Source organism: Peromyscus leucopus, chromosome X (assembly GCF_004664715.2).
Source record: "Peromyscus leucopus breed LL Stock chromosome X, UCI_PerLeu_2.1, whole genome shotgun sequence".
NCBI lineage: Eukaryota > Metazoa > Chordata > Mammalia > Rodentia > Cricetidae > Peromyscus > Peromyscus leucopus.
The window spans coordinates 94,832,326-94,853,757 of NC_051083.1; the positions used below are offsets into that span (position 1 = coordinate 94,832,326).

The 21,432-nt window shown below is 35.7% G+C and overlaps 1 protein-coding gene across 5 annotated transcripts in view; it reads left to right on the forward strand.

Moving 5' to 3' along the window:
• Nucleotides 1-21,432, forward strand: part of Col4a5 (collagen type IV alpha 5 chain) — a 201,646-nt gene that overhangs the window by 108,705 nt on the left and 71,509 nt on the right. For all 5 annotated transcript variants that reach the window (XM_028876974.2, XM_028876973.2, XM_037199406.1 and 2 more), the window contains 10 exons: nt 4,569-4,742; nt 5,081-5,164; nt 9,988-10,080; nt 11,734-11,804; nt 12,085-12,276; nt 13,136-13,304; nt 14,678-14,770; nt 14,865-14,969; nt 16,283-16,380; nt 17,848-17,998. In XM_028876974.2, coding sequence (XP_028732807.1) covers nt 4,569-4,742; nt 5,081-5,164; nt 9,988-10,080; nt 11,734-11,804; nt 12,085-12,276; nt 13,136-13,304; nt 14,678-14,770; nt 14,865-14,969; nt 16,283-16,380; nt 17,848-17,998 — 1,230 coding nt within the window. The remainder of the gene's footprint in view (nt 1-4,568; nt 4,743-5,080; nt 5,165-9,987; nt 10,081-11,733; nt 11,805-12,084; nt 12,277-13,135; nt 13,305-14,677; nt 14,771-14,864; nt 14,970-16,282; nt 16,381-17,847; nt 17,999-21,432) is intronic.

Sequence of the window (21,432 nt, forward strand, 5' to 3'; positions counted from 1 at the left end):
GAAGTATAGGATAACCGACGTACAATCCACAGCCCCAGAGAGACTAGATAGCAGGGAGAGACCAAAGAGGGATGCATGGATTTCCCTGGGAAGGGGAAATAGAAGAGATCTGAGTAAAGTGGGGGTGGGGTGAGGGATGAGAGGAACAGAGCATGTTGGGCAGGCTGGGCACAGGAGGCAAGTTGGGGGCAGGTTGGAGAGGGAGAGTAATGAGCGAGACATCTTGATAAGGGGTCCATTTCAGGGTTAGAGAGAAACCAGGTGCCAGGGAAACTCCCAGGAACCACAAGGATGACCCCAGCTAAGATCCTTAGCAATAGTGGAGAGGTTACCTGAACTGACCATCTCCTGTAATCAGATTGGTGACTACCCTAACTGTCATCAGAGTCTTTATCCAGTAACTGATGGAAGCAGATGCAGAGATCCACAGCCAACCACTGGGGCGATCTCCAGGAGTCCTGTTGAAGAGAGGGAGAAGGGATTGCAGGAGCCAGGGTGGTTAAGATCACGATGGGGAAATCTGCAGAGACACCAGACCTGAGCTCATGGGAGCTTACGGACTCAGGACCAACAGTTAGGGAGCCTGCATGGGACCAGCCTAGGCCCTCAACTTGATGTGCCATGCTTTGTTCAAGCCCATGGGAGGCCGAACAGACCCTTCCTGAATGGAGAGGGAGGAGGAGTGGATGGGGAAGGGAGTAAATGGAAGGGGAGTGAGGGACTGGATGGAGAGGAGAGAGGGGAAACTGTAGTAGGTATTTAAAATAAATGGAAAGAATGTTAATTAAATAAAAAACTTAAAAAGATTTTAAAAAAGAAAATAAATGACAGAAAATACTGAAAAGCAAATCATTAACTCCAACAAATGTTAAAAGATCAAACACAAACTAGATGATACTAGATAAAATTGAGATAAAATACTTGTATAGTATGCAGAATGTGTATCACTGAAGCAGAAAGGGGAAACTTGCAAGTAAAGTGAAAAATATAGTAATTAAATGATTGATAGAAAAAAGTTGTCTTAATTCTAATGTCAAGTGAAAGAAAATTCAATGAATATATGCATTAACAACACAGGTATTTTATATTAATAAATGATGGTGCAATGGTTAAAGTCATACCTTTACACATCTAATGAGGCAGTAAAATTTATAAGCTTCAGGGGGTAAATTGACAGATCTTTAGCACATTGAATATATTAAAAATAAGGATATAGATATTTTGATCAACATAATCAGGCTGTAGTGTGAGGAAAAATATTCTAGGAAGCAAAAATATATATTCTGTGCAAATTTACATAGAATATTTATAAAAATAGACAGTATTTGACCTGGAAAGAATCTACAGTATGTATGTTTGTGATTCTCTGCAACCATAGTAAAGTAGACTGGGGAAACGTCAAATATTCTTATATTAATATTTGCATTTTGACACAGTTAAAAATAATTCCAGAGACAAGGTGAGACATATATGACAATGCTAAACCACTGAATGCTAAGCCACAATAAAATGTGCTTTATATCAAAACTCATTGACCATAGCCCAAACAGTTCCCCAATTCTACCATAAAGCTACAAATAACAAATTAAGTGAGAAATGGGAATGTAGCATGAGGTTATATCCCTAGAAACAAAAAAGAAAAAAATGGGCTAAATTTAACTCTCTCTCTCTCTCTCTCTCTCTCTCTCTCTCTCTCTCTCTCTCTCTCTCTCTCTCTCTCACACACACACACACACACACACACACACACACACACACACACACGATGAAATAAGCACAAACATGTGGAATGGGAAACTTTACCAGAATGAAAAAATATATAAAATGAAAACTAAAATAGATACAGGTGAATACAGACACCAAAATATGTTGAAAAGAGTCTGAAATGAGGATAGATTGACAAACACAGGCAAGATAAAACTCAGAAATGGTACAAATAAAATTAGTAAAGAAAGACGATATTGCCATAAGTTTTTCTTTTAAGTTACTGGAAAACTATATATCTCTACTAATAAATTTGACATTCCAGATGAAACATAAACTCCTTAAGCAACAAATTGTTAAAGAAAGTTGTTATGAGAGAGTAGGAAGCCTAAGTCAATTGCCATAGAACAGAAGTTCTCAACGTGTATGTAGGTCATGACCCTTCTGTGGGGGTCACCTATCAGATATCCTGCATATCAGATATTTACATTACTATTCATAAGAGCAGCAAAATTATAGTTATGAAGTAGCAATGAAAATAATTTTAAGGTTGGGGGTCACCACAACATGAGGAACTGTATTAAAGGGTTACAGCATTAGGAAGGTTGAGAACCATTTTCATAGAAGATTTTGAAATATTGACAATCTCCATGAAGAAGTGTTGATTTACAGGTTTTTTTTTATAGTTTTATGGATGAATTCTACCAAAGTGGAAAAAAGATAATCCCCATATTTTGAATAGTTGCAAAGCATAAACAGAAAACCTAATAACAGTAATAACAAACCATTTATAGCACAATAAATAAAATGATTCAACCTCATTTATTAACAGAGAAACTATAATAATGTTAAATTAAACTGACCATATTTTTCCACAAATCATATTTGATGTTATCACCATTTAATTTTACCTCAAGATGTCAGAGATGTTTCTATGTTATATTGCTGTAACTGACTACATTAACAAAGTAAAAGAGAATAGACCAATAAATGTATAGAAATTGACAACAGCAAAAAAGCAATTGAGCTACCCCCAAAAAATATAGGGAAGAGCTCATTCCAGGCTTTGTAAAATACTATTGAATGGGGATGGAGAGATGGTTCAGTAGTTTAGAGAGCTGTTTGCTCTCCTAGAGAACTCAAGTTTGGTTCCCAGCACCTACATGTTGGCTTACAACTGCTCCGAACTTCAGTTCCAGAGAATCTAATTCTCTGTGACCACTGAAGGCACCAGTACACACATGGTGTACACAAAATCACACAGGTTCACACACATACATATAAATTAAAATATATAAATAGTCATATTGAATAACCTAAAATTACTAAATATATACCAAGATGCACTTTATGTAAGAGATCAATATTTTAAAGTTCATTATATCAATAAATATCCTTTAGATGTTCTGGCTATCAGATTTCAAATTCCAATGAGATTTTAAAGGGAAATTTACAAGTTGATCCTAACATTATGAGTAAACTTTTAAATGTATAAAAATAATTTTTAAAAATATTGAATTATTTCTTTAGAAGTTTTGAAAACAACGCATAAAATGTGTTGATATGAAAAAATAGGCAGTGGAACTGAAAAATGTACAAGAAGCAGAGTTATGTTTTATTTGAACATATTAAAGTACCCCCTCTCTCTTTACATTTTGACACTTTCATATATATATATATATGTTTAATATATTGTGATTATATTCCCCTCTCATTAGCTTTTGTTATCCCCCTTAATTGTCCTTTAAACTCCTTCATTCTAACTAGTCCCCCAGTGGCAACACTATTGGTGAAAAAAGGACACCCCTCCTCCATCAACCATTAATAATCAAAAGGTCCTTGGGAAAGAGGAGATTCCCCATGGTACCTTCATTTTCCATGGTATGGCGTTGAAGGACCTAGCTTATAAAAGTATCCATAGCTGCTATGTGTTCATCATTTGCAACAGCCATGTCATACCTGTATAAATCTTTCTTGGCATACCTCTCTTTTTTTTTTCATTCAGCCTTAGTTTTTGTTAAACTTCCTCTCTACCCTAACATTACCCCCAGTACGCATCCCTACTGAAACCTTCCTATGCTTAATAGCCCCCTCCCTCCCTCATTACTAATAATTTTCTGGTATTTCTGGGGGTAGAACATCATAGTGTCTAAGAGGGAGTATTAATTTATTAGCAATTTCCAAAAGCCATAAAATTACCTATGTTTGTTTGTTTTGTCAAGACAAGGTCTCACTATGTAGCCCTGACTGTCATGGAACTCACTCTGTAGACCAGGCTGGCCTCGTATTCACAGAGATCCATCTGCCTCTGCCACCTGAGTGTTTGGATTAAAGACATGGGCCACTATGCCTGGCCATTACTTTAAATAATCATATCTTATACTCAAGCTATTACATCATTTAAAGCATTTTACCGTGCAAATGTTAATTCTCGTAGAAAAACTTACTACAAAAAAAAAAAACCAACTGAACAGACACTAAGTGTGTGGTGGAAGGGGTTTAAAGCAAGGGGAATAAGAACAAAATAGTGTGCATTGCCTCTTTCATGCAGAATCAGACTTAGCTTTATATTATGTGACATGGCAGCAGAAAGGAGACTGTTTAGGTGGAGAAAGGGTGAGAGAGGTCAAGAGAGATGAATAAGGTAGTGTGGAAATGGATATGAACATATATATGAAAATGCCATAATGCAAGCCATTATGTTGTATATTAAAATATAATTTTAAAATTTTTAAAATGGAAAAAGAAAAAGGAAATCCTACCAACAGATTTTATCATTCCTAATGTCTCCTAGAGAATGAAAATAATTGTCTACAAAGTAAGATCATTTTGGTCACTTTTAATGGGTACATTTTCTTATTTAGGGACAGCAGTCATGGGTCCTACTGGTCCCCCTGGATATCCTGGAGAAAGGGGCCAGAAAGGTGATGAAGGTCCTCCTGGAATTTGTATCCCTGGATCTCCTGGACTTGATGGACAGCCTGGGGCTCCTGGTCTTCCTGGGCCTCCTGGTCCTCCTGGCCCTCATTTGCCACCCAGTAAGCTGTGTTTTCATCCTGACAAATTTGGCTGTTCTTTTGCTTTATTTCATTTGTAAGTGAATCTGACTGAAGTTTGGTAACATTATTTATATTTCGAATTTCTAAGAGATGGCACTGCTATTTTTCGTTTGGGGTTTTGGTTATGTATTGGTCTTCAGTGTTCATTATCAACAATGTCTCCATATTGTTTATTGAGTAGTATTTTTACAGAAAAGAGATTGAAAATAAGTTTTTTTTCTAGATTTTGGGGCTTTTTATTTCTTTCTTTCTTCATTTTTTTTGCCTAGTCTCAGCATTTAACAACAATTAGCTTATTATCTTATCTTTAACCTCAGGTGAAGAGATATGTAAAGCAGGCCCTCCAGGTCCCCCAGGATCTCCAGGTGATAAAGGACTCCCAGGAGAGCAAGGAGTGAAAGGTTTGGTACCCAAGCATCCCTTTCTTCATTCTTTTAACTTCAGTCTTAAGACAGTGATTCTCAAACTCACACTCCAAGATCATCTCCTTAACAATAGTGTATTCTTCCATAATGTTGATTTCATGTCATCTCTTTCTAGATTACAACTTCTAATAACTTAATGTTTCCTTTCCTCATAGTTTAGCTTACATTACATGACCAATCATTGAAATCAGTCCTATTATTAAACTCGACTCCTTTTCCTTTCTTCAATGTTGGCATCTGTAACCCAAGTACAGCATGAGTAGTTTCAGATTTCCATTTTTTCTGATTCTGTATTTTCCTTTCTCTTTTTAAACTTTAATATTTACTCCCTTATTGTCATTTTTACATTCTTAACTTGCTTCCTTCTACATTGACAAGTTAAAGCAATAACAAAAAATTTCATGGATCTTTACCACTACATGCACTGACCTACTTGCCATTCGGGCCCATGCCATACCCTCATAACTAATCATAGTCACTGGTATTACTTAAAGCCCGGTAGTCTTTATGCCCTCCTGTTTCTTCAAGGGTTTTGATTTGAAAATTCTTGCCTAGTTTTTCCACTTTTACTGCAAGTACTAAAATGATCTCAATGTATCTAGAAAGTAAATGACCATAGTGTAGGCCTCCTTCTTCATGGGAAGAAAAACAAGCAGATGATAAATACAGAGGTTCTGTTTGCATAAAAATGCTGGGTAAATCGTCCAGCAGACAGACCTGACAGATGAAAATGTAACCATTTTATCTAAAGTATAATTTATTTCTATGTAGAGGACTGTGATAATTAGTAGTCTCACACAGAAGCCTTCTAAAAGACTGAATTGTCATCATGCTGAAATTGGATGGGGCTGATAAATCAACATATAAATGGCTAATAATATTGATAACAGAGGGAGAGGTTTTGGTCATTAAAGTCTCTATAGTTGAATAGTGACAATGATTTTCCATGCCATTAGTCTTGGTTTAATTCCACATGGAAATTATAATAAGCATTATTATTTTTTGTTTCGTTTTGTGTTTGTTTAATAAGAGTGTCTTAAATCTTTACCAATTTATGGTAGACTGAAGTTAGTTATTAGTGGTAGTGGTGGGTTTGGAATTATAATAACGTTTGATTGAATCTTTTGTAACATTATTTTTATTTTGTTCAGGGGTAATGCTAGTATTTGGATATACCGCACAGTGACAATAGAAAAACATTCAGACTTGTCATGCACTAATTGAGTAATTTGAAGGTGTTAATGGTGGCTTTTGATAGAGTTAATTATAGTTGTGTTATCAGTAAATTATGAGGTCAAAGTTTTTGTTGAATCTAATAATATGAGAGATTGAGTAATTTATGTATGTATGTATGTATGTATGTATGTATGTATGTATGTATTGGTTTTTCAAGACAGGGTTTCTCTGTGTAGTTTTGGTGCCTGTCCTGGATCTCACGTTGTAGACCAGGCAGGCCTGGAATTCATAGAGATTCTCCTGGCTCTGTCTCCCGAGTGCTGGGATTAAAGGTGTGCACCACTGCCGCCCAGCTGAGATTGAGTAATTTATGAAGGTGAAGAAATTGGTCTTGTGAAGATACAATAGTTATGACTGTATTATAAAGCTTTAGAAGTTGAATAATTGTAGGCAGAGTTTTCCTGTCCTGCAGCTGCTCTCAAATAAGCATTCAGAGGCTTAATATTAATTACTAATGCTTGGCTAAATAGCTCAGGCTTGTTACTAGCTAACTCTTATACTTAAATTAACCAATATTTCTTATTTATGCTTTGCCATGTGGCTTGGTAACTTTTCTCAGTACAGCGTGCCCATCTTGCTCTCTCTATGTGTGCCAGCAATTCTCTGACTCCACTCTTCTTCATTCCAGCGTCCTCAGTTTGATTGTCCAACCTAACTTTATGCTGTATTGCTATAGGCCTGTCAGCTTCTTTATTAACCAATGAAAGTAATACATATTAACAAAGTACAAAAGGATTATCCCACAGCAGAAATAGTGTGGAATCTTGGTCCTTACTTGCACTTTTATTATAATTGAGATTACTGAAGTAAATTGAATAGTAATAAGAATTGAAGACATGGGTACTACAATTTAAAAAATAGATACACTTGTTTATCTTTTAATTATTTAATAATTCCTTTTTGTTTCACTGGGAATTGTTGAGAGATTACATTTGGATATCTAGATAGATTAGGTAACTGCTTTTTTAACCAGGTTAAGTCTAGAAAATTTGAAGCTGTATTTTACTTAATAATTAGTTTATTAGTAAATAACAATGCATTGTAGTTAGTAAAAATCTAGAAAATCAGAGGAACTGTGGGTAGATGAAGAAAATTAAGTTGTAAGGTTAAAGTCATTACATTACTTTCTTAGGATAAAGTTAGGCCTAAAATATTGATGGTGAGGGAAATAGTTTAAGGAATGCACATGCAGTTATTTGTGGGGCATTTTTTGAGACAATGTTGTTTGACATATGAAGTCTTGTGAAATGCTGCCAAATAGTGAGGTGTTTTATTGACTTAATTAATAATGGGAGTTATTTTTTAATTAATTAATGAAAAGAATCCAGATAGTCCTAAAATGTTGAAAAAGAGAATTCATGTGCTGCATACAGCTGTTAGGGAAGTGGCAGTTAATGTAATTAGAAGAGCTCAGATATTAGAATACCCTATGCTTGCAGATTTTATATTATCTTTAGAGTGAGTGCTGGGCTTGCAGTTGTTATTGGTAAATTGTATAGCTTTGGCAAAATCTACTATTTTTCATATGCCTTGCTCATCATTGAGGTTATGGATGATGGTCCAGAGCATCTAAATAATATGTGTACAGATTTTGAGAAAAGCTAAGACAAATCCAACATTCTCAATGCAGTTATATCAAAAACTTATAAAGTTATTGTAAAGTCGTATTAGTGTCTGTTGAGTACATCATTCGAGTAATGGAAGTCATATATCCCTATTCTTCATCCAATTAATAGTTGAAATAGGTTGTTCACAGTAACTGGAATGACTATAGTAAGAAATATGAGTAACTGAAGAATTGACTGATATTAAGATTTGAGTATGTATCATAAAGATAATTTTATAATTGATCATGTAGCAAGTGGTGCTACTACTAGCAATATGATACTCTAGTTTCAAAGCTCAGAGTTAAGTATATAGTTTGAATTGCTATCCCTTGTAAGTTAGAGATTATAGTTTTATGACCTAAGTTGATAAATATTGTTGTTGGTAATATAATTATAATAAAACTCACTTAAATGAGTATTTTTATCTATAAAGCATAGTAAACATTTTTGTAAATATAGGAGAAGGAAATTATAAGCATTACTAAGATAATAAAATATTAGTTTATTTATTTTATTTGGAGCTGTCTGAATGTTTTGGTTTGGTTCCTATGACCAGTGGACAGTTATTCTTTAAAAGTAAGAAAGCCATATTTTTATCTCTGATTACATAAATTGGCAGTTCATGCACAAGTTTTTTTGATAAATCAGAAGTGTGAGGCTTCTGTTATTAGATTTATAATGTGTTTTATTGAAATTCTGTTTACAATATGGAAATTATGTAATGAATTTAAGATTAAGGAATGGTAGAATTAATAGGGTTATATCCAATGATTATTAAAGTACTTTTATGTAAATGATGAGTTAATATTGTACTTATATATAATTCACTCATTACATGTTGCTTAATATTTATAAGGAATAGAAAGTGGCAATATGTTTGGAAAGAATGATTAGAAATAGGATGTAGGACCATCAGGAGAATTGAGATCTGGAAGGAGTTGGGAGAGGGGAAAGAATATGATCAAAATATACTGTATGAAATAAATAAATAAATAAAAATATGAATAGTTTACCAATTAATGATAGATATGATAGCTAGATTTATAAGACCAGCTCCAATTCCTTGGGATGATATTAAGGGTAGTATAGTTTTTAAATCTTTAAGCAAAATGTGTAATTTGGCTGTGAATACCAAATAGTATTGATGATGTAAGGCCATGCTCTATTAATAATTCTGTAGTTCCAATATAACTTCATAACTATGTCTTGAGAATGACTACAATAAGTAGTGGTGTATGGATAACAGATGAACGTGCAATTCATTGCTTTAAGTCTGTTCATTGCAGGCAAATGGAGCTTGTTATAATGATGGCTCTTCTGTTGAATATCCACAAGTTTTTCATGTAACTCACAGTGAAAACTGTAGTCTAGCATGGTTTCTGTAACTTGGTCCCACTTCCTCATTCAGCTTCAGCAGTCTGACCTACCTGCTGTTCCTTGTCTATACATAGAATATACTATACTAGTTATGCAAATATCATACCTTTCATTTTATATCGATACCTTTTCAATGAGCTCTGTCCTGACCTCACCCTATTTCAAATTGCAACCCACTTTCTCCCACCACTCATCTAGCACACTCAGTCATACTTACAAATTTCCCCCTACAAACATATTTTCATATACATTTAAAAGCTTACTAGATTTATTATTAACCTATTTAATATGTAATTTAATAATTTATTACCTGTGTTTATTATTCTTTCCTATTGGTAGAAAGTTAGCTCCACAAAAACATGGAATTTTGTGTGTTTTATTTCAGCACTGTATCACAAACACCTAAAGCATTCCTCTGTATACTGTAGGCACTCGTTATTTGTCTAAGAATTGATTTTAGACATAGGCTTCTCTAAACACGCTGTTGAGTACGAATGCTATTACTTACAGTTGACTTCTTTAGAACCTACCTAAAGAAGGTTTAAGTAACCTTTCCAGTAATGTTTATTTTTTTACCAGGTGACAAAGGTGACACCTGCTTCAACTGTATCGGAACTGGCATTTCAGGGCCTCCAGGTCAACCTGGTCTGCCAGGTCTCCCAGGTCCTCCAGGTAAAATAGTCTTCATATCGACAATCTTTTGTTGGCTCTTTGAGTGTGCTAATAGTTTTATAATGTTATTAGGTTCCCAATTTATAGCTAGTTACTTGTGTCTACAAATTATTGAATCTGAGATACCTCTCTTATTAAATAAATCACCCTTTTGTTTATAATACCTGAATCTACCAACATTCTGTATTACAGCATTTGGTATTATTCAAATAATTACATTGTCCCCAAAGTGAAATGACATAGAGTCTTCTAGAAAACTAGGGAGGATGTTCATACTGTCTGAACACCAAGTATGGTTTCCAGAGCCAGAGTCATTGGGGATATATAATATATTGTAATTAAAGAACAAGGTTTCTATTAAAGTTTTGGCAACTAGCTGCCAATATTCCTTTCTACATATAAGGCATCCCCCCTAATTTTGAGTCATTTTCCAGAACCACAGCTATTCCACTCAATTAACTCTTCACATATGCCCGATATTATATTTTCTTGAGTCTACATATAATGCCTGAGTCCAGCCTGATAATAGATTCCAGACTGTTACCAGTTTAGTGTGTCTACCGAAGACACAAATTCATTGGGAGTTTGGAAATACTTTTTAGCAAGCCTCATAGCTGCCACTATTCCCATCTAGTTTGTCTTCAACTTGAGAGTAAATAGGAGTCACACAGAGGGCTTGTTAAAATCCAGATTGCCTTATGTTCTGATTCAGTAGCTCTGGACCAAGCAATTCTTAGCAGTATCCAAGCATTAACTTTTAAACTAATAAGCGGATAATAATGATGCAGTTAGTGCAGAAATTCATCTATAGAGTCACTGCTTTAGTAACTTTTTTCTGTAACCTCTGGCACCAAACATAGGGCACAAACCAAATCTTAGGGAATGGCAAACCAAAAAAAAAAAAAAAAAAAAAAGAGGGGAGGACTAGGACTAGTAAGGATATAGGAAGATTGTATAACTGAAAGTTAAGATATGCAGGCTCCTTTGATTTCTTCTCCCCTTGACAATAGGATGGTTGTAGGGACTCAAGCCCTACCTCTCAGTTGCGAAGAATACTCAGGAGTTAGAAACACCCGAGGATGCAATGCTGTCTGTGCTGCTAAATCCATTTACGTATAAGGAAGTCTGGTTTCCGGCTGGCGAGTTGGCTCAGTGGTTAAGAGCTGAGTTTGATTCTCAGCACCCACTATCTGCAGTTCCAGTCCTAGTAATCTGATACCTTCTTTTAGCCTCCATGGGCACCAAGCACTCAGGTGGGGCGCAGACACACATACCACACACATGAAATAAATAGGCTTTGTTTGTTTGTTTGTTTTTTGAGACAGGGTTTCTCTGTGTAGCTTTGAGCCTTTCCTGGAGCTCACTTGGTAGCCCAGGCTGCCTCGAACTCACAGAGATCCGCCTGCCTCTGCCTCCCAAGTGCTGGGATTAAAGGCATGCGCACTACTGCCCAGCTATGTAAATAGGCTTTTTTTTTTAGAAAAGAAAAAGGAATTTTTTTCCTATTGAGAACGTGAAAGAGGGAAGAGTATGACTTAAAGGCAGTAGGGTAGAGTTCTCAGTTTAACATCTAAGTTTGTGAGGCACTGTTGTCAATATGAGCATGATTGGGCCTCAAGGCTCAGAGCTCACGTGATTCTCCGTGTGTCTTAGGATCTCTTGGATTCCCTGGAGAGAAGGGTGAAAAAGGACATGCTGGAGCGACTGGTCCAAAAGGATTACCAGTAAGCCTTGATTGTATTATGAGCCACAAAGGACTGGAAGGAAGCCATGTGTCCTTTGATTTTCGCTTATAGACACATACATTAAATTTAGGTTTAATATTAAATTATAATTTATTTTATTCCTTCCCTCTCCCTGCTTTGTCGTCCTTACTTCATACGTTACTTTGTATACTAAATGTTATAGTGTGGGTTAATGGAGCAAATTGGAGAAAAGAATGTTAGAAAAAAAAACTGACTTCCTTTTTGTCTTTCTTCTCCCTCGTTTTTTCTTTCAACTCAGGGCATACCTGGACCTCCCGGTGCTCCAGGCTTTCCAGGATCTAAAGGGGACCCTGGTGATGTCTTCACTCTTCCAGGAATGAAAGGTGACAAAGGAGAGTTGGGTTCCCCTGGAGCTCCAGGGCTTCCTGGTCTACCTGGTACTCCTGGAAAGGATGGACTGCCAGGACTCCCTGGCCCCAAAGGAGAGCCTGTGAGTTGGCTTGATAGTCTTGCTTTTATGTCAGACTGGCACTTAGTAATGTTAGGATAGGTTCTGTTTCAGTGCTAGAACTCATACTTGTGTGTGAGATCATACACTTAATTCTCAACACACTACTCCCCGCCCAAAAAAAGCTTGCTAAAGTAAAATAAAGAGTGGGCCTAATGCTTAGATGAATATTTTACTGATGCCTAAAATAAGAAAATTTTACATTGAAATGGTACAATGTTACTAAGTAGTAACTTACTATTCTCTTACAGTTTTATAAACTTAATCCATTACTGTATTAATTATTACTAGCCATGAATATATGGATAGGAAGTTAAAATGCTTAGGAGTCAGTGTGGCATTCACTTCTTTTCCAAATCTCTCTGTGGGATATTTTTTAGACATGAAAAAAATCTAATTTGTTTTGTATATATAGGAATGTTATAGATTTGTGTGAATAGATGGCCAGGTTAAGATACTAGAGAGCCAAACACTGAGCATAAGTCAATGGTCTCATTTTGTATATAGCATACAGTCTTGGATATTTGAATGGGAAATATATATTATAATAGGATAAAGAGACGATAACCATCTTGACTTATGGTAGATTGTAAACTTTTTGAGAGCAGAGACCTTGATCTACTTATCTTCTCAGCTTGTAGCAATGGCAGATATTTGTTGAAGGAGGTGATGAGTACGTAAGTGATCATAGATGCAATTTAACAATATCACACAGTTATGTATATAGCATTTAAGAATTATTTATGGCTGTTTCATGTCCCTGATTGTATTCATTCATACTAACCTACAATCTGAAGTTGTTATATCAGTGTGTTTCTGTCTTAAATATTTCCATTTTCAGGGTGGAATTGCTTTTAAGGGTGAAAGAGGTCCTCCTGGGAACCCAGGTTTGCCAGGTCTCCCAGGAAATATGGGCCCTATGGGCCCTGTTGGTTTTGGGCCCCCAGGCCCTATAGGTGAAAAAGGCATACAAGGTGTTGCAGGAAATCCAGGCCAGCCAGGATTACCAGGTAAGTTTACTATGATTGTTTGTTTGATTTTAATTTTTTGTGCTTAAAAGCAAAATAAAAATATTTGGAAATGTGTTTCTCTGGCTATTTATATGCTCCAAGCAAGGGAACAGAATGCATTTGTTTAAAGTGGGATTCTTGTTAAGTTTTTTCAGTCATTTGTTGGTATTGTTATTTGTATTTTATGTGTGTATATATGTCTGTGTAGTTGTTTGCATGTGGGTTGGAGGTTCCAAGCACATTACATTTTTTAAAAAATTGATATTATAATGTAATTATAATAGCCAGAAATTGGTGGCACGTGCCTCTAAGCCCAGCTCTGGAGGCAGAGGCAGGCAGATCTCTGTGACTTTGATGCCAGCCTGGTCTACAGAGTGAGTTCCAGAACAGCCAGGGCTACACAGAGAAACTCTGTCTTGAAAAAACAAAACAAAACAGAAAGATACAGTATAATTTTAAATTTTTCCTCCTTACCTTTCTTCCCTCCAACTTCAACTCCTCCCATGATGTAACTCCTTGCTCTCTTTCAAATTCATAGTCTCTTTTTATTTAGATGCTGTTGCATATATATGTATGTGTGCATATATTCCTAAATACATAAATACAACCTGCTTAGTCTGTATAATGTTACTTGTATAAATATATTGTCAAGGTTGAAAACATGCACCTTAATTTTGGAGACAGGGTCTCTCATTGAACCTGAAGTTCATTGATATGACTAGGCTGATTAGCTGGTGAGCTCCAAGGATCCGCCTGACTCCATACCCTCAATATTAGGGTTACAGACATGTGCTGCTGTGGCTACCTTTTTTTCTATGGCTGCTGGGAGTCTCAATACAGATTCTTATTTAGCAGTCACTCTGCTGACTGAGCTCTCTTCTCAACCTCATTTATGTTCTGATTCTCAAAGAAAGGAGAAGATAGGTGTTCCAGATGAATGGGGGGTGGGTGGTAATTTGATTTCCTGGGGTTTTTGTTTTGCTTTGTGTTGTGTTGTGTTGTGTTGTGTTGTGTTGTTCTATCCAAGCCCTCTACTATTGGATGATGCCTGCCCATTCTGGGTGAAGGCAGACCTTCCCTCCTTAGATCACTGATTCAAATGCCCTTCTCTTCTGGAATCATGGGTCGTGGGCATAACCAGAAATACTTGCTTTATCAGCTATCTGAATCTCCCTTAATCTAGTCAGGCTGACATATAAAATTAATTATCAAACATCCTCAATCATAAAAGTACCTAAAACTGCCATCTGCTCTTCTTTTTCTCTTTGAAATTTCATCCTTCTATTTGAGACCTTCCTAGAATATACAAAGTGGGATTGTTTTCTTTGGTCAGGTAAATGATTCTCACTCCGAAGTAATCCATCTGTTTTCAGGTCCTAAAGGTGATCCAGGCCAGACCATAACCCAGCCAGGGAAGCCTGGCCTGCCAGGTAATCCAGGCAGAGATGGTGAAGTGGGCCTCCCAGGTATGCAAAGAATTTACTTTATTTCAAAACGTCTTTATCACTTGGTTTCTTTCTTTGGAAGTTTCCCATTCTTATGCTATCATTTTTTTGATAGGTGATCCCGGACTTCCCGGCCAACCAGGCCTACCAGGGATACCTGGTAGCAAAGGAGAACCAGGTATCCCGGGGATTGGACTTCTTGGACCACCAGGTCCCAAAGGTATGTTGGACCAGGTACCGGACTGTGTAGATTAGCTGGTTAGTATTGTACTGCTCTTTCATAATACAAAACAAAGTAAGTGTAACTCTTTTGCTATATGTTGTAATAAAAAGTCACACTGGGGCCTGGAGAGATGATGCAGTGACTAAGAGTACTGTCTGCTCTTCCAGAGGACCAGGGTTTACTTCTCAGCATCTCCATGCAAGCGCCTAACCACCCGTAGTTCTAGTCCTAATGGATTCAGTGTCTTCCTCTGGTTTCTGGGGGTACTAGGCACACACATGGTTCATGTACATACATGCAGACCAAACACCCACACACATAAAATTAAAATGATAAAAAATTTAAAATATTAAAAAAGAAAAGTCACTACATGTGCCATAATTTTGGAGACTGGGTCTCTCTTTGAACCTGGAGTTCATTTTCTCTAACAGTCTAGTGTCAAAACTATCTACAATGTTTTTGGTCTCCTGGATGGAGATGGAAGAGGAGTGGATTGGGGGTGGAAGGGGGAATGGGGGAAAGGGACTGGCTAGGATATGAAATAAATAGATGAATAAAAAAAACTATATACATTTCAGAGATGCAGAAATTATTATTCATGTGCTAAAAAACATTATAGGAATTATTATATTTTGTGTTCATCATTGTGCTCTTGGAGCTTAGAATAGTTCCTGGGAATATAGCAAGCACTAAATAGATATGTAATGAATTAACAGATTGTATTAATCAGAAAATACATTCACTATACAATATGCAATGTTTATCCCAAGTAAAATATTCCTTTGACTTATTGAAATTTGTTTTTTTTTTCTACATTTCTGCATTATTCCTCACAGAATTTATTCTCATGAGTAGCAGGGCAGCTCCTTTGTGTAATGACAATCCTCACTTTTACCAAACACTTCTATGTCAGATTTGATTTTATGTGTTAATGCTTCTATAACACATACAGTCACATTAGGTCATCTCTAGAGGTACATGATAGGCATTCTGTCACATTGCATCATGATATAAGCAGAAGGGAAGTTCTGTATTTTTATGTGGTATTCATTCACAATATGTAGTTCTGACTTATTCTATATTCTTCAGAAGAACATATTTTCTTCTACATCCATTACTCTGTGGAAATGAAAGGCTAAGGTGGTTGAGAGAGAATCTATTAAGCCTGATTCTAAGTGGATATACAAAATGCCCGTGTATTTTTAACAAGTCAGTGTATAAAGCATGATTAGGGAGATGAGAATGTAACTGTTTTTTAAAACTTATTCTTTCTGTGGATTTAAAAAAAAAAATGGCTTGCTATTTTGCAGGTTTCCCAGGAATTCCGGGACCTCCAGGAGCACCTGGAACACCTGGAAGAATGGGTCCAGATGGACCTCCTGGGTCACCAGGCTTTCCAGGACCAAAGGTCTGGAACATTTTTTAAAAGATTAATTTGTTATGTTTCATGTGTATGAGTGCTTTGCCTGCATGTGTATGTATGTGCACCATGTGCATGCCTGGTGACTACAGAGGTCAGAAGAGGGCCTCGTATGCCCTGGAACTGAAGTTATACACAGTTGTTAACTACCATGTGGGTGCTGGGAATTAAATCTGGTTTCTCTACAAGAGCAATCAGTGCTCTTACCTGCTGAGCCATCTCTCCATCCCCAGTCTTTTGATCTTTCTGTCTACTCTACTGTCCTTAGTCCTAGTTCCTATTTTAACTTAGACATTGTCACAGGTCTTTATTATATTGATTAAAGTTAACTATATTTTCATTTAAAAATAAAATATCTAATCCCAAACCATCTTTAATAGACCAAAAGGTAATATTTAGATCCAAAAGTTTCTTACCTTTGTTTAGACAGGTGGGTTGTTAGATTAAATGAAAGAATCCAGTGATCATCTTTGCCTGTGCTTATGTATATAAACAGTAACCCATTTCATACTTGTCCTACCTGTGAATGATTGGTGAAGTTGTGTTGGATGTATCAAGCCCTTCCTGTATTGTTTCTTCTGTCTCAAGTCCATCAAAGACACATAAAGCACATCACTGCTATTTGGTATTACTAATAAACACCTCCCTTTATATTCTTTCGGTTGTGTCTTATTTAACCTCAAACACTTTTCAGCCAGCCTTCAGCTAACTGCTGCAATGCATAATTATCCTGACTCTTCTTGTATTTTCTGTGCTTTAATGATTTCATCTTGCTGGGTTTCATCATTATTACTTGTTTTCCATGGGAAAAGCAGCTATGGGCTCTCATGAGAAAACTACTTCTCCGTTGGCTTGTTTTTATTTTATGATGAACATTTTCAAATAAACACAAAAGCAAAAGAAGTAATATAATGAACTTTCATATATCTGTCACCCAGGCACAAAATTATTAAGATTTTAATAATATTTTCTTAATCTTCTCCTGTTTTTTGGGGGGAGGGGTGTTCTCATTTAACCCAAACCTCAGAAGTACATCATTTCACTTGCAATTGCCTCAATATTCATCTCTAACTAAATGGAAAATTTATACAGAAACCACAATGGCATTCTAAGACTTAGTCAAATATTAAAAATAATTATTTGGATGATCTAATTCTCAGTCCATATTCACATTTCCTCACTTGGGTACAATGTTATTTAATCCCATGCTTTTTTAGTTAACTTTCTTATTTTGAAACCAGTCCAACTCATTTAATTTGATTTTACTAAACCCTGTTTCCTAACCTTCCAGATGTTTCCTCTAACACGCCTATTACTTTTCATTTAATAATCCTTTCCTCACCATAAGAGAGAAGTATTACTTTGTATTCTCTGCTTTAAATTCTCTGTAATAATTGGTAAGCATCAGGAAAGTCACGGGACTTTTCCTTGTGTTTTGTCATGTGTATGCTTAAGGGAGAGCCAGGATTTGGGTTACCTGGGCCACCTGGGCCACCAGGATTCCCAGGTTTCAAAGGAACACCTGGTCCAAAAGGTGATCGTGGCTTCCCAGGACCTCCAGGTCCTCCAGGACGCACTGGCTTGGATGGGCTACCTGGACCAAAAGGTATGGAGGCTCTTGCTACTTCTCAATTTGCTTTAAAGTTTTGTTGATGTTGAAACATTTAGAAAAGGTTGAGGATCATAAGACAGTTAAGTGGAGAGCCCATGATGCTCTTCTGTCACTGCTATAATTTTGTTCATATTCTGCTAGTTAGTTTTAATCTTTATTTCCTCGGAAAGGTAATACAAAGATATTTGCATAAAAGTAACAGACCTGAGTGTGATACCATAGTCCAATAATCCCCTCATGTAGGAGTCAGAGGCAGAAGGCTCAAGGGTTCAAAGCCATCCTCGTCTATGTAGTGAATTTTAAATCAGCCTGGACTACAGAATAACCTGTTTCAAAAACAAACAAACAAACAAACAGACAAACTGATGGAAGTATTTCTTTCACTTCGTCCCCCATCCACTTTCCTCCTCCTCATCCCATAGGTAATCTCAGTTGAGTTTCTTTTTCTCGGTCCATTGTTCCTCTACACAAACACATAAATAAATAAACACTTCGGAGGCTTTTTCTTCATTTGTCAAAACAGAGGGCATAATTACCTTTTACCTTTCTGTGTGTTTGTGGTGTGTAGTTTTATAATTTAGGAATCACTCTGTGTCAGTGCTTGCAGCATTTAAAAGCATTTAGTGGGCTAGTATTTAATTATATGGGTATACTATCAGTTGCTACTTGTTGGAATGGGTTTTTGCCAATCTTTTCTGATTACAAATATTGTCACATGTGTTATGTCAGATGTGTGAAGGTGTAATAGTAGACTAGAGAAACAAAAATGAATTTTCTCAGTAAAAAGTAAAAGCCTCTCAAGGTACTGTGAAATTTCTCACAATCTGTGCCATTTACATTTCTATCAACAATGAATGAATGTACTTGTCTTAGCCAATCACTTCCTGACTATGCTAAAATAAAACTAAACAGCAAACAAACAAACCTCCTGGATTTTTCTAGCCTGGTGAAAGTTTATAAGTAGGTTTATTAGTATAATTTTTTTCTTTAAAAAAGTTTTCAAATACACAGAAACGTTAAAAGAATTGGACATCAAATGGCTATCTTTCCGCTGCTTGGGCCCAGCAGATAACATTTTGTTTCCCTCCAAACTATTTTTAATTAAAATACTGTAAATATATAAGCTAGAGATATAGCTGTACAGTAGAAAACTTCCCTAGTATGTGAAAGGCCCCAGATTCAAGCCTCAGTCCCAGAAATGGAAATTCCATGTCTAATACAAGGTAGAAAATACAACACAATGACTGTTATATACACCCATCACTGGTGTTCTACCCTGAATGTTTTACTATACATGTTTTATCATATATCTGTCCATCTCACCATATCTCTATATAGCTGTTGATTTCTTTTTGATGAATATCAAAACAAATTGCAATAGTGGTGCACTTCTCCCTAAATACTCAGCAGATGTACAATAACTACAATTCCAAAGGTGTCTTATGTATTTTATTTCTATATAAAATCCATAGATGCATTTTCAGATTGGCAAATATAATCCAATATCATATAAACATCCCAGGGTTGGAGATGCAGCTAATTGGTAGTGCTTTTCCCTGCAATGCTCTAAGTCTTAGTATACACATGCACACACACATAATATATACATATATTTACATATATATATATATATATCCAGAAACTGTCTTTATTCCATTTTCTAAATAGTCTGTAACATCCACACAAATATTGTTATGAATGTTTTTAAATATATTGTTATTCTGTCTGTTCTGGATTCCTTGTGTACAGAATCATGCAATATGTACATTCTTGTAAAACATCTTTTACTGAGCATTTTTTTTAAGAAAACATTCACTGTGCTCATCACTAGTTTTTATTACTAAGAAATTACTAAGAAGCAAGACGACATTGTGTGGACACCTGGCTATGCCAAGTTGCTGACTGTTACAAGAGAAGCAATTAGAAGAATTCTCTAAGTCTTTTGATGGATATATGCTTTCATTTTGCTTAACCATGTAGCTAAGATTAGAATGATGCTCATGTGTGCTCACTTATATAAGAAACTATTAGGTCTTTCTCCAACATGGGTATGCCATTTGAAAATTTACACCAATATAACATTAATCTTGATTATCTCCAGCATTAAAGTTTTACTTACTTTGTAGTAGTATTATAATTTACAATTTTAATTTATATTTCTCTAGTGACTAAGGATGTTCAGCTTTTTATCAGTTCCCATGGATTATTATTTAGATATTTAAGCACTTGTCAGCTTGAATTGATGAAATGTGTTGTGTTTTATGTTAAGTTGAAGGTATTCCTAGTATACCCCAAATACTTGTCCCTTTTCTAGAATAAACTCAGAAATATTTTATCCCTGTATTATTTACCTATTCCACATTTCTAGTGTGTTTGGATGAGAAGTTTTAATTTTATTGTTTTATTTATTTTTTAATTTATGTTTTCTATTATTATAATTTTGTGCCTTGTGTAAGAAATATTCACCTACCTAGCACTACCAAGACATCCAGTCCTAAAACTGTCATTAATCTCAAATAATTTGAGTTTATGTCATTTTATTTAAAATAGAAACCTAACAGTGGATTATGTGGGGATCTCTATCAAATCAAATACTGTATAAAATGTATCTTTTTCTTTGCTGTCAATTCTGTTTCATTCATCTTCTTTAACTAGCATCACGTTGTTTACATTACTGTAGCTATAGATTAATATGTGAGCTCCCATAATATAAAAATTAGATTTGTTGTTAATTTTTTTTTTTTTTTGGCTTTTCGAGACAGGGTTTCTCTGTGTAGTTTTGGTACCTGTCCTGAGTCTCACTCTGTACACCAGGCTGGCCTTGAACTCACAGAGATCCACCTGCTCTGCCTCCTGAATGCTGGGATTAAAGGTGTACACCACTGCACCTGGACTGTTAAATTTTTTAAACTATACTATGTACTTTGCTTTTCTTCTCAGCACAGTTCAAATGTATGTCCCCTACTGTGAGTGAATTAACCATCATTTCATATTTTAAGAGCCTCATTTTCCCCTGTGAACTGTTGATTTCATTTTGCCATTTCTCTACTGCTTTAAGCTTCTTGAATTTGATATCTTTAAGTATAAAAAAGAATAGGATTAACATAGCTGGCTTGGCTGGTTTTATTTCACTGGTCAGTTTGCAAGGAAAAGAATTCTCATGGCCAATATATTGGAGACTTACCTAAATTAAATCCATATTCCTGAATCATGTTGAGTTGATTTTCATTAAAACATTATATATCTCCACTTAATTTTAGCCAGAACGGATTTTGTTGTGAAAATCCCAAGGCTGCTTCTTCTTCTTCTTTTTTTTTTTTTTTTTTTTTTTTTTTTTTTTTTTTTTTTTTTTTTTTTTTTTTGGTTTTTCGAGACAGGTTTTCTCTGCGTAGCTTTGCAAGCTTCTTCTTCTTAAGTAAATTCTTTTA